The 14,137-nt window shown below is 49.8% G+C and overlaps 1 protein-coding gene across 1 annotated transcript in view; it reads right to left on the bottom strand.

Moving 5' to 3' along the window:
- Nucleotides 1-4: 4 nt before the first annotated feature.
- LOC134016509 (copine-9-like) overlaps nt 5-14,137 on the bottom strand; it is a gene marked incomplete at its 3' end in the record, with an annotated part of 19,154 nt that continues 5,021 nt past the window's right edge. The window contains exons 4-15 of the mRNA XM_062455863.1: nt 12,435-12,493; nt 11,722-11,786; nt 10,678-10,754; nt 6,820-6,883; nt 4,566-4,669; nt 4,269-4,373; nt 3,139-3,180; nt 1,795-1,870; nt 1,588-1,641; nt 782-843; nt 427-473; nt 5-154 (exon numbers count right to left, since the gene is read on the bottom strand). Of these exons, the coding sequence (XP_062311847.1) occupies nt 5-154; nt 427-473; nt 782-843; nt 1,588-1,641; nt 1,795-1,870; nt 3,139-3,180; nt 4,269-4,373; nt 4,566-4,669; nt 6,820-6,883; nt 10,678-10,754; nt 11,722-11,786; nt 12,435-12,493 (905 nt within the window). The remainder of the gene's footprint in view (nt 155-426; nt 474-781; nt 844-1,587; nt 1,642-1,794; nt 1,871-3,138; nt 3,181-4,268; nt 4,374-4,565; nt 4,670-6,819; nt 6,884-10,677; nt 10,755-11,721; nt 11,787-12,434; nt 12,494-14,137) is intronic.

The raw sequence follows: 14,137 nt of genomic DNA, 5'->3' as shown, positions 1-14,137 counted from the left end.
TCTGGGGGCAGCTTGGCTCCGAAGCCGTAGGCGGGGAACATCTTGTCGCTGTCGTAGTCCTGGATGATCTCACCCACAGCTCTCAGCGCCATGGCGTACGCATTCATCTGGTACGGGCTCATGTAGTGGAGAGAGGTGGGCTGTGCCGGGTTACCTGGCACACACACACGCACGCGGACACAGGAACACACAAATTCACATACGGACACACACATACCAATGCATGCACACACACGTATACACACACACACATTCAGGCATTCAATCATATGTGCATAATTTTACGCATATTCTCTCTCACACAGACACTAAGGTGAATAGAAAGGTGCACACCTAAACACACTCTTCTGCACTCTCTCTCTCTCACACACACTTTCACACACCCACACAGCATAATGAAACACTCCCCAGGTCTGGCAGACGTACCATTAGAAGCAGTGAAGTCGATGGCTACGGTGAAGTTGAGCTGAGTTCTGGAAGAGAGGATCACACCAACACCCATTATTGATCACATCAATAACCCACACGTCCAAACCTCCTCAGAGACACTGCCATTAGGTGTTGAGAAATGCAAAAGGCAGCAGCAGTGCCCAGGTCCAGGGTCACTGTGCTGTGATGACATCAACATGTCCACTGGAAGAAAACACTGGGATGTTCCCCAGTCTCTCAAACACACACACACACCCACACACACACCCACACAGCCAAGCATGCACACACACATTCACCCCCAGAGACACACACAAGCATTTGTTTTTCAGAAATACAGAGTTTTAATCACCCTCCTCGGATGAAATCCACAAACGTGTATTCTGACTGTACTGTGAAGGACAGCAAAGTCACCTGGAGAGAGAGAGACAGCGAGAGAGAGAGACAGCGAGAGAGAGAGGGAGAGAGACAGAGAGACAGCGAGAGAGAGAGACAGCGAGAGAGAGAGGGAGAGAGACAGAGAGACAGCGAGAGAGAGAGATAGACAGCGAGAGAGACAGCGAGAGACAGAGGGAGAGAGACAGAGAGACAGCGAGAGACAGACAGAGAGAGAGAGACAGTGCGAGAGAGATAGAGAGAGAAACAGCAAGACAGACAGAGAGAGACAGTGCGAGAGAGAGAGAGAGAGAGAGAGAGAGAGAGAGAGAGAGAGAGAGAGAGAGAGAGAGAGAGAGAGAGAGAGAGAGAGAGAGAGAGAGAGAGAGCAAGACAGACAGCAGAATGACAAAGTGAAAAGATGAAAGAGCAGCGAGACAGACAGAGAGAGGAAGAAAGAAGGAAAAGGGAGAACAGAGTTAAGAATTGCATGATAAAGATAATGAGCAATATAAATCATGAGAAGAGGAAGTGACAGGAAGAGGAAGTGACAGGTAGATATGAGAGGAGAGGAGAGAGAGGAGAGGAGGGGGAGGGAGGAGGGGAGAGAGAGGAGAAGAGGAGAGAGAGGAGGGGAGGGGGAAGGAGAGGAGAGAGGAGGGGAGAGAGGAGAGGAGGGGAAAGAGAGGAGGGGAGAGAGGAAAGGAGAGAGGAGAGAGGAAAGAAGAGAGGAGAGATGATAGAGCAGAGAAAGAGAAGAGATAAGGGAGGGGGGAGACTCACTGTCCCTGAGTTAATGTATTTCTTCTTCTTGCCTTTCTTCTTGGGATTCAGAACCTGTTTCACGACACAAGTTTACAGGTTACACATTTCACACCTTCTTTCACACAAACACAAACCCTATTTTAACAAAGAACAGACTATCATCAGCATCCAGACAGAGAAGCTGCTGCATACACATGGATATACCTGGACATGCTGAGAGCTCACCTCGTATACATTAAACTGGTTCTCTCCTCTGGACATCTCTCTGTAGCTGGTGGCAAACTCCCCGATGAAGTCATGACTGCAGACAGACAGACAGACAGTCCGACAGGTAGACAAACAGACAGAGTTAGCTTCTTAGCTCAGATGCCATAGTAGTTTGTATGTGGTGTAGAGTGTGGGGTGTTGGGTGAGGTGATGGTGTTGGGTGTAGGGTGAGGTGATGGTGTTGGGTGTGGGGTGAGGTGATGGTGTTGGGTGTGGGGTGAGGTGATGGTGTTGGGTGTAGGGTGAGGTGATGGTGTTGGGTGTGGGGTGAGGTGATGGTGTTGGGTGAGGTGATGGTGTTGGGTGTGAGGTGAGGTGATGGTGTTGGGTGTGGGGTGAGGTGATGGTGTTGGGTGAGGTGATGGGTGTGGGGTGAGGTGATGGTGTTGGGTGAGGGTGATGGGTGTGGTGTGATAGTGTTAGGTGTGGTGTGAGGTGATGGTGTTGGGTGTGGTGTTAGGTGATGGTGTTGGATGTTGGGTGAGGTGATGGTGTTGGGTGTGGGGTGATGGTGTTGGGTGTGGTGATGGTGTTGGGTGAGGTGATGGTGTTGGGTGTGGTGTGAGGTGATGGCGTTGGGTGTGGGGTGAGGTGATGGCGTTGGGTGAGGTGATGGTGTGGGGTGATGGTGTTAGGTGTGGGGTGAGGTGATGGTGTTGGGTGTGGGGTGAGGTAATGGTGTTGGGATGGTGTTGGGTGTGGGGTGAGGTGATGGTGTTGGGTGTGGGGTGAGGTGATGGTGTTGGGTGTGGGGTGAGGTGATGGTGTTGGGTGTGGGGTGACGTGATGGTGTTGGGTGTGGGGTGATGGTGTTGGGTGTGGGGTGAGGTGATGGTGTTGGGTGTGGGGTGATGGTGTTGGGTGTGGGGTGATGGTGTTGGGAGTGGGGTGAGCTGATGGTGTTGGGTGTGGGGTGACGTGATGGTGTTGGGTGTGGGGTGATGGTGTTGGGTGTGGGGTGATGGTGTTGGGTGTGATGATGGTGTTGGGTGTGGGGTGAGCTGATGGTGTTGGGTGAGGTGATGGTGTTGGGTGTGGTGTGAGGTGATGGTGTTGGGTGTGGGGTGAGCTGATGGTGTGGGGTGAGCTGATGGTGTTGGGTGAGGTGATGGTGTTGGGTGTGGTGTGAGGTGATGGCGTTGGGTGAGGTGATGGTGTTGGGTGTGGGGTGAGCTGATGGTGTTGGGTGAGGTGATGGTGTTGGGTGAGCTGATGGTGTTGGGTGAGCTGATGGTGTTGGGTGTGGGTTGAGGTGATGGTGTGGTGATGGTGTTGGGTGTGGGGTGAGAGAATGGGTTTTACCTGCCGTCTCGGTCCCAGTCATAAACATCCACCTTCACGGTTCTGGAGAGGGAAGACAGCCCATAATAACTAACACATCTCCATTGTGATTGGCAGGCGATATGGTTGGTGCAGATGTGAAGAAGTTGCAGGTGTGTGTGAGGTTTCAGCAGGTGTGTGTGTGAGGTTTCAGCAGGTTTGTGTGTGTGTGTGAGGTTTCAGCAGGTGTGTGTGTGTGAGGTTTCAGCAGGTGTGTGTGAGGTTTCAGTAGGTGTGTGTGTGTGTGTGAGGTTTCAGCAGGTGTGTGTGTGTGAGGTTTCAGCAGGTGTGTGTGTGTGAGGGTTCAGCAGGTGTGTGTGTGTGAGGGTTCAGCAGGTGTGTGTGTGAGGTTTCAGCAGGTGTGTGTGTGTGCGTGTGAGGTTTCAGCAGGTGTGTGTGTGTGTGCGTGTGAGGTTTCAGCAGGTGTGTGTGTGCGTTTGTGTGTGAGGTTTCAGCAGGTGTGTGAGGTTTCAGCAGGTGTGTGTGAGGTTTCAGCAGGTGTGTGTGAGGTTTCAGCAGATGTGTGTGTGAGGTTTCAGCAGGTGTGTGTGTGACGTTTCAGCAGGTGTGTGTGTGAGGTTTCAGCAGGTGTGTGTGAGGTTTCAGCAAGTGTGTGTGTGAGGTTTCAGCAGGTGTGTGTGAGGTAGAGGAGACTGCAGCTCGATCCTAATAACACCAGCGCTGGTCTCTGGGACAGCAGAACCGACTGCTGGCATTATTCTGATCGCCCTGCAGACAGATGATGTCATCCTGGCTTCTCACACAGGGATCTTCTGCTCTCTCATTGGTCCCCCAGGGATCTTCTGTTCTATCATTGGTCCCCCAGGGATCTTCTGTTCTCTCATTGGTCCCTCTACAGTTCTTCTGTTCCCTCATTACCTAATCGCCTGTCCCTCTGTGTCTCCTATCCTTTCCTTCACATTTACCTGCTCAAAATTCCCCAGGCCTCTTCTGTCATGGTCCCCCAGCCCCACCTGTCGTAGTCCCTCCTCTCTCCCTCCTCCTCCCCCCTCCCTCCCCCCCTCACCTGTCGTAGTCCCTCCCCCCTACCTGTCGTAGTCCCTCCTCTCTCCCTCCTCTCTCCCTCCTCCTCCCCCCTCCCCCCCCCTCACCTGTCGTAGTCTCCGTTGCAGAGAGCTCGTACTGGCAGGGTGAAGGGCTGCCACACTGGGTTCAGAGTGTTCTTCACCACCTCAGTCTTATGGCAGATGGTGAACCTGCAGTGCAGACATTACCCGGGCCTTTACTAGTACTACCATACTAGTACTACCATACTAGTACAAGAACTAATACTGGTACTATTACATTAAGTAAGTAATATTAGTCCCAGATCCAGACTCAGTCCCAGAGGTCTCTGTTCTAGAGTCAGTTCTGGATCGTTCTAGAACCCTCCGAGCAGACAGACTCACGTTCCGTCCTCGTTGCTGCGGTAGAAGACCAGGAAGGGGTCCGACTTGCCAAAGAAGTCCTTCTTGTCCAGCTTGTTAGCACACAGCTGCATGGTGGCGATGTCCTGGCAGGGCACACGAGAGGGAGGGGGTCACCTCACAGCACAGCTCAGCCATCAGAGCAGAGCACACGAGAGGGAGGGGGTCACCTCACAGCACAGCTCAGCCATCAGAGCAGAGCACACGAGAGGGAGGGGGGTCACCTCACAGCACAGCTCAGCCATCAGAGCAGAGCACACGAGAGGGAGGGGGTCACCTCACAGCACAGCTCAGCCATCAGAGCAGAGCACACGAGAGGGAGGGGGGTCACCTCACAGCACAGCTCAGCCATCAGAGCAGAGCACACGAGAGGGAGGGGGGTCACCTCACAGCACAGCTCAGCCATCAGAGCAGAGCACACGAGAGGGAGGGGGGTCACCTCACAGCACAGCTCAGACATCAGAGCAGAGCACACGAGAGGGAGGGGGTCACCTCACAGCACAGCTCAGCCATCAGAGCAGAGCACACGAGAGGGAGGGGGTCACCTCACAGCACAGCTCAGACATCAGAGCAGGTTAAAGGCAGGGTAGGCAAGTTTTGCGAATCTAGCAATTTTGTCTCAAGTTTGAAAGGGTTCAAACCAAAATACCCCACACCCCTCCCTTTAAAGCCACTCCTCCAAAACACATGAACACGCCTGACTACTGCCAGGAGGGAGGTAGACAAGTAGCCTGTCCAATCACTCATTCAGTCTGAATGCCATCCAATAATTATGTTCTGTCCAAACTAAATGATTGGTCGTGTTTAATACAGTCCTGCGATGCCCACAGAGATCGGATTTATAATCATTTTACTATCAAACCTTTAGATTTATTGGTTGCTATCAAGATGTGAAGTATGTTTCAGCAAATTTGACAGAAAGTGCTTCTCAACATTACAGACCCTGCCTTTAGGAGGATGCATGGCTTGAATCCCCTCTCTATTATACTATAAATACGAGCTGTCTGCTAACACCCCTAAACAACACCATTCTAAAATCAAACACCACGGCAACCAACTAACACCCCAGCAAGCACTTCCTCCCTCAGCCCAAACCACAACAAGAGCAGCTACAAGCAGGACTCTGACAGCCTGCTCTGACAGCCTGCTCAGACAGCCTGCTCAGACAGCCTGCTCAGACAGCCTGCTCAGACAGCCTGCTCTGACAGCCTGCTCTGACAGCCTGCTCTGACAGCCTGTTCTGACAGCCTGCTCAGACAGCCTGCTCAGACAGCCTGCTCAGACAGCCTGCTCAGACAGCCTGCTCACACAGCCTGCTCTGACAGCCTGCTCTGACAGCCTGCTCAGACAGCCTGCTCAGACAGCCTGCTCAGACAGCCTGCTTAGACAGCCTGCTCTGACAGCCTGCTCTGACAGCCTGCTCAGACAGCCTGCTCTGACAGCCTGCTCAGAAAGCCTGCTAAGACAGCTAAGACAGCCTGCTCTGACAGCCTGCTCTGACAGCCTGCTCTGACAGCCTGCTCAGACAGCCTGCTCAGACAGCCTGCTCTGACAGCCTGCTCAGACAGCCTGCTCTGACAGCCTGCTCAGACAGCCTGCTCTGACAGACTGTTCTGACAGCCTGCTCAGACAGCCTGCTCTGACAGCCTGCTCACACAGCCTGCTCTGACAGCCTGCTCTGACAGCCTGCTCACACAGCCTGCTCAGACAGCCTGCTCAGACAGCCTGCTCAGACAGCCTGCTCTGACAGCCTGCTCTGACAGCCTGCTCTGACAGCCTGCTCTGACAGCCTGCTCAGACAGCCTGCTCAGACAGCCTGCTCAGACAGCCTGCTCTGACAGCCTGCTCTGACAGCCTGCTCTGGCCCTGCCAGCCCTGTCAGCCCAGCTCATCCATATGGAGGTAGCTTCCAGGGCTCTCTGCTTCCAGGGGCTCTGTGCTTCCAGGGGCTCTGTGCTTCCAGGGGCTCTGCCGTGGTTCTGGTCCAGGGCTCGGGTCCCTCCGGACCGGATGCCGGCAGCGCCGCCAGCTGAGCCGCGGTAATGAGACCCCTGTTGCTCCAGACGCCAGCAGCAGAGCATGCTGGGTAACACCGGTGTGATGACTGAGCTGCACGTCTGCATTCAGAAGCAGTGTGGTTGTTTGTCAGCTCTTATCGACACAGCTCTCATTCTCAAACACGTGTGTGTGTGTTTGTGTGTGTGTGTTTGTGTGTGTGATTGTGAGAGGTACTGACCCTGCAGTTACTGAGTTCCTCTGCAGAGAAGATGATAACCCCACATTTCTTCCCTGGGATCCCACTGAGAGAAACACAAAGAGAGAGAGAAAGAAAGAGAGAAAGAGAAAAGGGGGGATGGGATGAGAGAGAAAAAGGCAGAGAAGAAAGGAGGGTGAGTGAGAAAGAGAGAGAGTTAGAGAAAGAGAGAGTTAGAGAAAGAGAGAGAGTTAGAGAGGAATAAGGAAGAGACAGTTACTAACCCATCAGGTAACCTGTGACAGCAGAATTTTAAGACGGTAACAATATCACAGGAGACTTCAAACAGTCAGTGGATATTAAGATGACAGCGGAGATGGAAAGTACACACACACACACACACACACTCACGCATACAGACAGTCACACAAACACAACCTTGTCTTTCTACAGTTGCTGCGGCAACAAGATTAGAACTCGCTTCTCGTTTATTTTTTTTGTTAATTTAAACTTACTTTCACGTAGTGGTTTTAATTCTGTCCAATAAAGAAACTGTTCAAAGAACTGACAAGAGGAGGAGAGGAGGGGAGGAGGAGAGGAGGATGAACGCAGAGAGGATAGAGCCAAGAGGAGGCTGGTCAGAGTCAAACACAGAGAGAGATGGTTCTCCAGTTCTACAGAGATATAGTTACACAGGAGAGCGGCAGTTATACAGAGAGATCGATCCATTATTACAGTAAGAAGAGAGATTAAGAGTGAAGGAAACAGAGAGAAGAAGCATGAAAGAGATGAGGGATGATCCAGAGAGATATGATGACAGGGTGAGAGAGTGGATGACTGCTGGGCAGGCAGGGTCGACCCAAACACCAGCCCAGTGACTGTGATGGAGGGAAGACTGGAGAAGGGAGGAGAGGGGTAGAGAGGAGGGGAGAGAGGAGAGAGGAGAGGGGAGAAGACTGGTGAGGTGAGCAGAAGCGAGGAGAAAAGCAGAAAAGAGAATCACTGTTTCACTCTTTCAATCATTCTCCCTTTTTCTCTACTTTCTGCCTTCACTCTGTTTTTCTCCATCTCTCTTTCCCCCTCTCTTTCTGTCTCCCTCTCTCTCTCCATCCGTGGGTCATCCTCTGGTGTGATTGTGCATGTCTGGACAAGTGTGGGCAGCTTGTCATGGATCACATTCTTCTGGGCTGACAGTCACACATTCTCCCCTTCTCCTGCCTACTACACCTGTGAGATGAGACCACTCACCTGTCCACCACACTGACCAGATCAGCCTCACACACACACACTAAAGTGATTACTTTTTCAGGATTGATCTCCTTCACAGTCTTCTGTGATCACCGAGAGGCAGACAGCAGGTGTATAACGGACTGGAACATCCTCCCCCAGTCATCCTTCCTCCCCCATCCTCCCCAGCCCCCTCCCCCATCCTCCCCAGCCCCCCTCCCCCCTTCCTCCATATTTCAGCAGCATGACCCAGTTACTCTTCCTCTGGCTGGGGGAGGGCTGGGGAGGGCTGGGGGGAAGGATGGTTGGGGGAGGAAGGCTGGGGGTAGACAGACAGGAAGATAGAAAGAGATATAGAGAAGAGAAAGTAAGAAATATAGATAGAGACCAGGGGGGGGGAGAGAGAGAGAAAGGGCTCCCCTCTGTCTCCATGGAAACCCCCAGGTAAGTGGTAACTGGTTCCCCGTTTCAAAAAAAGAATAATTATTGACCTACAAAACACCACCTCTATACCAGACGAAGGCTCCACAGACACACCTGTACACACACACACACAGAACTCATAAGTACAAACACACAATACATACGCCCATACAAACAACAACAACCTTCTCTCTCACACACACACAGAGTAAAGAATGTTCAGCTCTCGTCTTCTCGCCTCAGTCTGAGAAACAAAACAAGGTTCACTTCCTGAAAGGCAACCAGGATGTATGCCTCGGATAGGACACTGTTAGCCAATCACTGCGCAACAAAGCACCTTCTATGTGCTAATGCCTCCATCCATCATATAAGCTGCTCTCATACATGTAATCAGACAGGGTTTTACTCCATGTGACCTTTCAATTAGGAGACTTTTCTTCTCTCTCTCACACAAGGTGAATCCCATTAACAAAGTTACTGCAACATGCATAATTACAGGTAATGTGTGTGACGGTCTAGGTTGTGCGTGTGTGGGAATTTAAGTTGGCTCAGAGTAATTGCTTTGTGTTCAGAATGTCATTTGTATTCCGGATAAGAGAGCAATCTCTCCTGCTACCTTCACGTTTGCGTGTGTGTGTGTGAGAGTGTGTTCATGAGTATGTGAGTGAGATTGTTAAAGACTGTGTGCGTGAGAATGTGAGAGTGTGTGTGTAAGAGTGTGTGTGTGTGTGTCTGTGTGTGAGAGTATGTGTGTGTTTTATCGTCAGTAGAGAGTGCGGCAGCCCCGATACCCTGTGGCATCTAGCAAAGTCTCTCTCTGTACCTCTTTCTCCCTCTCCCCCTCCCCCTCCCTCCCCCCGTCTTTCTCTCTCTCTCTTGCTCCCTCTCCCCCTCCCTCTCCCTCCCCCCCTCTCACTCTCTCTGCTCTGGCACGGCTAAGTCATTCATGCTGACGGAGGAAGAGACAGGGAGGTCTGCAGGAGACGATAAGGCTGAGGCCATAGAGGCTGCTGGAGGCTGTTAGAGGCTGGGTGGGCGCTGGTTAGAGGCTGGACATTGGCTAAAAGGGTAGAAGCTGCTAGAGACTGGGAGGATAGAGGCTGGTTAGAGGCTGGTTAGAGGCTCAGAAGAAAAGGCCGTTAGAGGCTGGACAGAGGCTGAGAGTAGAGGCCAGCTGGAGGCTGGAAAGGTGGGAGAGAAGAGGCTGGCTTAAGATTCGATGAAGAATACAGGTTAGCTAGAGCCTGACACACACACACACACACACAGCCCAAGCCAAATCACAGGACTGAGAGATGACCCTTTCTGTTCACAGCCAAACCGCCTGGCAGTCCACATGCAGATGTGAAGATGTTAGGAGGAGCCTTTCCTGCAGCGCACAGATGGGGCCATGCCTGCTCAGAGAACCTCCTCATAGAAAGTCATTCATGCTGACGGAGGAAGAGACAGGGAGTCAGGTGGCTGAGCGGTGAGGGAAGCGGGCTAGTAATCAGAAGGTTGCCAGTTCAATTCCCGGCCGTGCCAAATGACGTTGTGTCCTTGGGCAAGGCACTTCACCCTACTTGCCTCAGGGGAATGTCCCTGTACTTACTGTAAGTCGCTCTGGATAAGAGCGTCTGCTAAATGACAAAATGTAAATGTAAAGTTCTCACCATGCTAAAAAATAACTACATTATTTGGTCTGTGATCCAAGAGAAAAAGGGAAACACACACACACACAAGCATTCACCCCAAACCACACAAACATACACCCACCCCAGACACAATACACCCCAACACACACACACCATTCACTGCACCATTCACACATTACAACACACACAAGATATATAAATTGTGAGAAGTGTGGAGAGATGGATAGTGGGACGTGTGGAGAGAGGTATTGTGGGCCTGTGGAGAGAGGTATTGTGGGCCTGTGGAGAGAGGTATTGTGGGCCTGTGGAGAGAGGTATTGTGGGCCTGTGGAGAGAGGTATTGTGGGCCTGTGGAGAGAGGTATTGTGGGCCTGTGGAGAGAGGTATTGTGGGCCTGTGGAGAGAGGTATTGTGGGCCTGTGGAGAGAGGTATTGTGGGCCTGTGGAGAGAGGTATTGTGGGCCTGTGGAGAGAGGTATTGTGGGCCTGTGGAGAGAGGTATTGTGGGCCTGTGGAGAGAGGTATTGTGGGCCTGTGGAGAGAGGTATTGTGGGCCTGTGGAGAGAGGTATTGTGGGCCTGTGGAGAGAGGTATTGTGGGCCTTTGGAGTACTTACGAGAGTGGTCTCTCCAGCCGCCCGCCTGTGGACCCGATGATCTCCCCAAGAGTACAGAATGTCTGACCCAGGAAGTCCTGGAGGGGAAAGGAAGTAGTCAGAGTAAAGACAGGAAGTGGTCGGAATACAAAAGGTCTGACCTAGGAAGTACTTGAGGGAAAGAACAGGAAGTAGTAGAGAATAGAACAGGGAAGCTCATAGTTCTTTACTTAATATTCTACATCTGGAAAAGTCTCCTACTATTCCTACAAAATGCAGTCTTGATTTCCCTCAACATTAAATCACTGAGGGAGTATTTCTGTTCATGGAGAACGAAGAATGCTCTGTCCAATGTACAGTTTTGACTAACAACGAATCAAAAGCAGGACAGAACCTTGTAGTAAATTTGGCAGACGGCTGCTCACACAGGCCAGACAAACAGATGGTCACATTGAAAGGCACAGACATGGCATGAGTACATTATAACGCTGGCAGCAAAACAGCTGTGTGTGTGGGAGGGGGGGGGGGTGTTGTGTGTGTGTTTGTGTGTGGGAGGGGGGGGGGGGGTGTTGTGTGTGTGTTTGTGTGTGGGAGGGGGGGGGGTGTTGTGTGTGTGTTTGTGTGTGGGAGGGGGGGGGGTGTTGTGTGTGTGTTTGTGTGTGGGGGGGGGGGGGGTGTTGTGTGTGTGTTTGTGTGTGGGAGGGGGGGGGGGGGTGTTGTGTGTGTGTTTGTGTGTGGGAGGGGGGGGGGGTGTTGTGTGTGTGTTTGTGTGTGGGAGGGGGGGGGGGTGTTGTGTGTGTGTTTGTGTGTGGGAGGGGGGGGGGTGTTGTGTGTGTGTTTGTGTGTGGGAGGGGGGGGGGTGTTGTGTGTTTGTGTACAAGTGGATGTTTATTTGTGTGTGTCTGCATGTATCTTTGAGTGTATGTATGTATGTATGTATGTATGTATGTATGTATGTATGTATGTATGTATGTATGTATGTGTATGCGTTTGTATATGGATGTGTGTGTGTGTGTATGGGTGCCTGTGACTCAGCTTTGAGGCCGTCTATCAAAGGTGTTTTACCTGTGATGTAATGACGGAATGACACAATGGCTGACATGACTGCTTGGTTAGAGTCGAGGTGGATCCTTGATGAGAACAAACCAGAAAACACGAGCACAGCGAAAACTTAGACAGCACCTCAGCACCAGACGACAGTTAGGATGCAAGTTAGAACAACAAAACGACAAATACGACACACAAACATTCCAGGTTCCCAAGAAACAACCTGGTTCACTTCCTGTTCAGGTCTGAGTCTGGGCGAATTGTTCTGCCCAAGCAAAAAAAAAAAAGATTATACTTAAAGTATACTTATAAAGTATAAGTACATATACTTATGTATATTAAAGTAGTATGTGAATATACCAAATACGATATATATATATATATTTATATTATCTTTTTGCACTTCCAATTGTGTACAAAATTTCAATAAAATTAAAATGTATTAAGATCTATTTTAATACATTCAAATTAGATTTAAGTATTATTTTTTTCCGCTTGGGTGAGCAAAGTTTTGGTGCACAGAAATGTCTCAAAATGAAGACACCATGATGGGGACGTGTCTCACAGGAACGAGTAGGTAACACAGAACCAACCTTCTACTCCGTCGTTCAGCAGAGGGAGAAAGACAAGTCAGAGATTCATTCATCCATCCATTCAGTGATTCGTGGCCCAAATCATGATCCAAACATGGGCGCTAATTACAAACCATTTTAGTGAAACACATACTGGACTCGTGCAAGATAAACTTACATGTTTGGAAATATTGGAACTTCTGGAGTCCACGTTGTATCTAAAAAGAAATAGAAAAAAAAATACAAGTATGTAAATCAGAGGATTATACTTTTATTGCATCTAGAACTTGATGAAATCGTGTTTGTGGTTAGCAGTGGCTAGCTAGCTCCGATGCGGTGATACCGTTTTAGCTAGCTTCCGGTAGCTATGTTTGTTGCTATATCAACACCCTCTATTATTTCGGGATACAATTTTACGAAAATGTAGCTGTAATACAAATAAAAACGTTACACACTTAGATCAAACCATTCCAACTTTTTTTTAAGTTACAAAATGTCAGGAAGTGTTTTTTTTCTTCAATTTTGGCAGTTAGCCTAGCAGCCATGGTTGGGGGTCCCTTACCGTTCGACCACGAGACAAATTACATTGCACAATACCAGACAACATCGGCAACTATTCTTTTAGTATTTCTTTTTTTAAGTCTCTGTAATCGTTCAGTATGAAACAGACCTGGGTGTGCAGCCACCTGCCTCACTAGGCCTTTTCCCTCGACACAGCATTCTCATTGGTGTCAGGGTATTGGTCATATGCACTATTTGTACATTGCTTCGGACAAAAGCTTTTCTCTAAATAAATAAAATGTCTTGTAAATGTCATGTCATCCCAATAAAGTACCTTGTGTGGGGTGGTACCCCCACCACCCCACACACACAATTACGGAGACACAGAGCTAATAGTACTCCTTTGTGTGTTCTGCAGCTGCTGAAATCAACAAACAGAAATCAACCGTGTTTTCTCAGAAGAGGAGGAGGGTGGTCGGTACGAAACAGCAAATAAATCATTAACGGTAGAAGATGAGGAGTAGAGAGTGATGGTTTCTGGGTCTCTGGGCTTGTCTAAATGCAGTCTGGTTAATTTAGAGAACTGTATTTCACTGTAAGAGCTTGTGGGTCAGATTCAGTAAGCCCTCCTGGGGATTGTTAGCTGTGTCATTTCCTGAATGTTCTTGTTCTCGCTCTTTGCTACTTTTCTCTCTCTCCTGCTCTCACTCACCATTTTTCCTTCCTCTCTGACCTTCTCATTTATCCTTTACTCTGTCTCATTCTCTAGCTCTCTCTCCTCTCTCCTTCTCCTCTCTCTCTGCCATCCCCCCACCCATTGATCTTGCTCAGCCCGTACATTCAAGAGTATGAATGAATCTCATCCTTAGTCAGAATAAAAAGGGGAGTCGTGTTCCGAAAGGTACAGATGACTCACGTAAACAACATCTCCCAGGTGAGCCTGAGTGTTGAGGTGCAGAACAGCATGAGTGACACACTAGAACAAAACAGACATGTGCTGTGGAATAACGAACCCAGTACATAAGAAACCCAGTTCCCTTTCCAGGTCTCGGTGAAGTCACACGTCACGGGTGTGATGTGTGACGAGGTTATAGCTTCTGTAGCTGGGGAGGTATTAGGGGTGGGGGGAGGGAATTGATTCACATTTGAATCACGGTCTTCTAGCGATTCACATCGATTCACAAATGTAAAAAATATTTTTTGTATTATATATTTGTATTATAATTTATACAAAAAAAAGAAAAGAAAATCGTCTTTTTAAATAAAAAATCGATTTTTTATTTGTATAAATCGTGTATCGATTTGTAATCGATTTGTGACCCCAAGAGTCGAATCCCCCAAGAGTCGAATCGTGAGGTACC

This window comes from Osmerus eperlanus, unplaced genomic scaffold, assembly GCF_963692335.1.
Source record: "Osmerus eperlanus unplaced genomic scaffold, fOsmEpe2.1 SCAFFOLD_430, whole genome shotgun sequence".
NCBI lineage: Eukaryota > Metazoa > Chordata > Actinopteri > Osmeriformes > Osmeridae > Osmerus > Osmerus eperlanus.
This window is presented reverse-complemented; position numbering and strand designations above follow the sequence as displayed.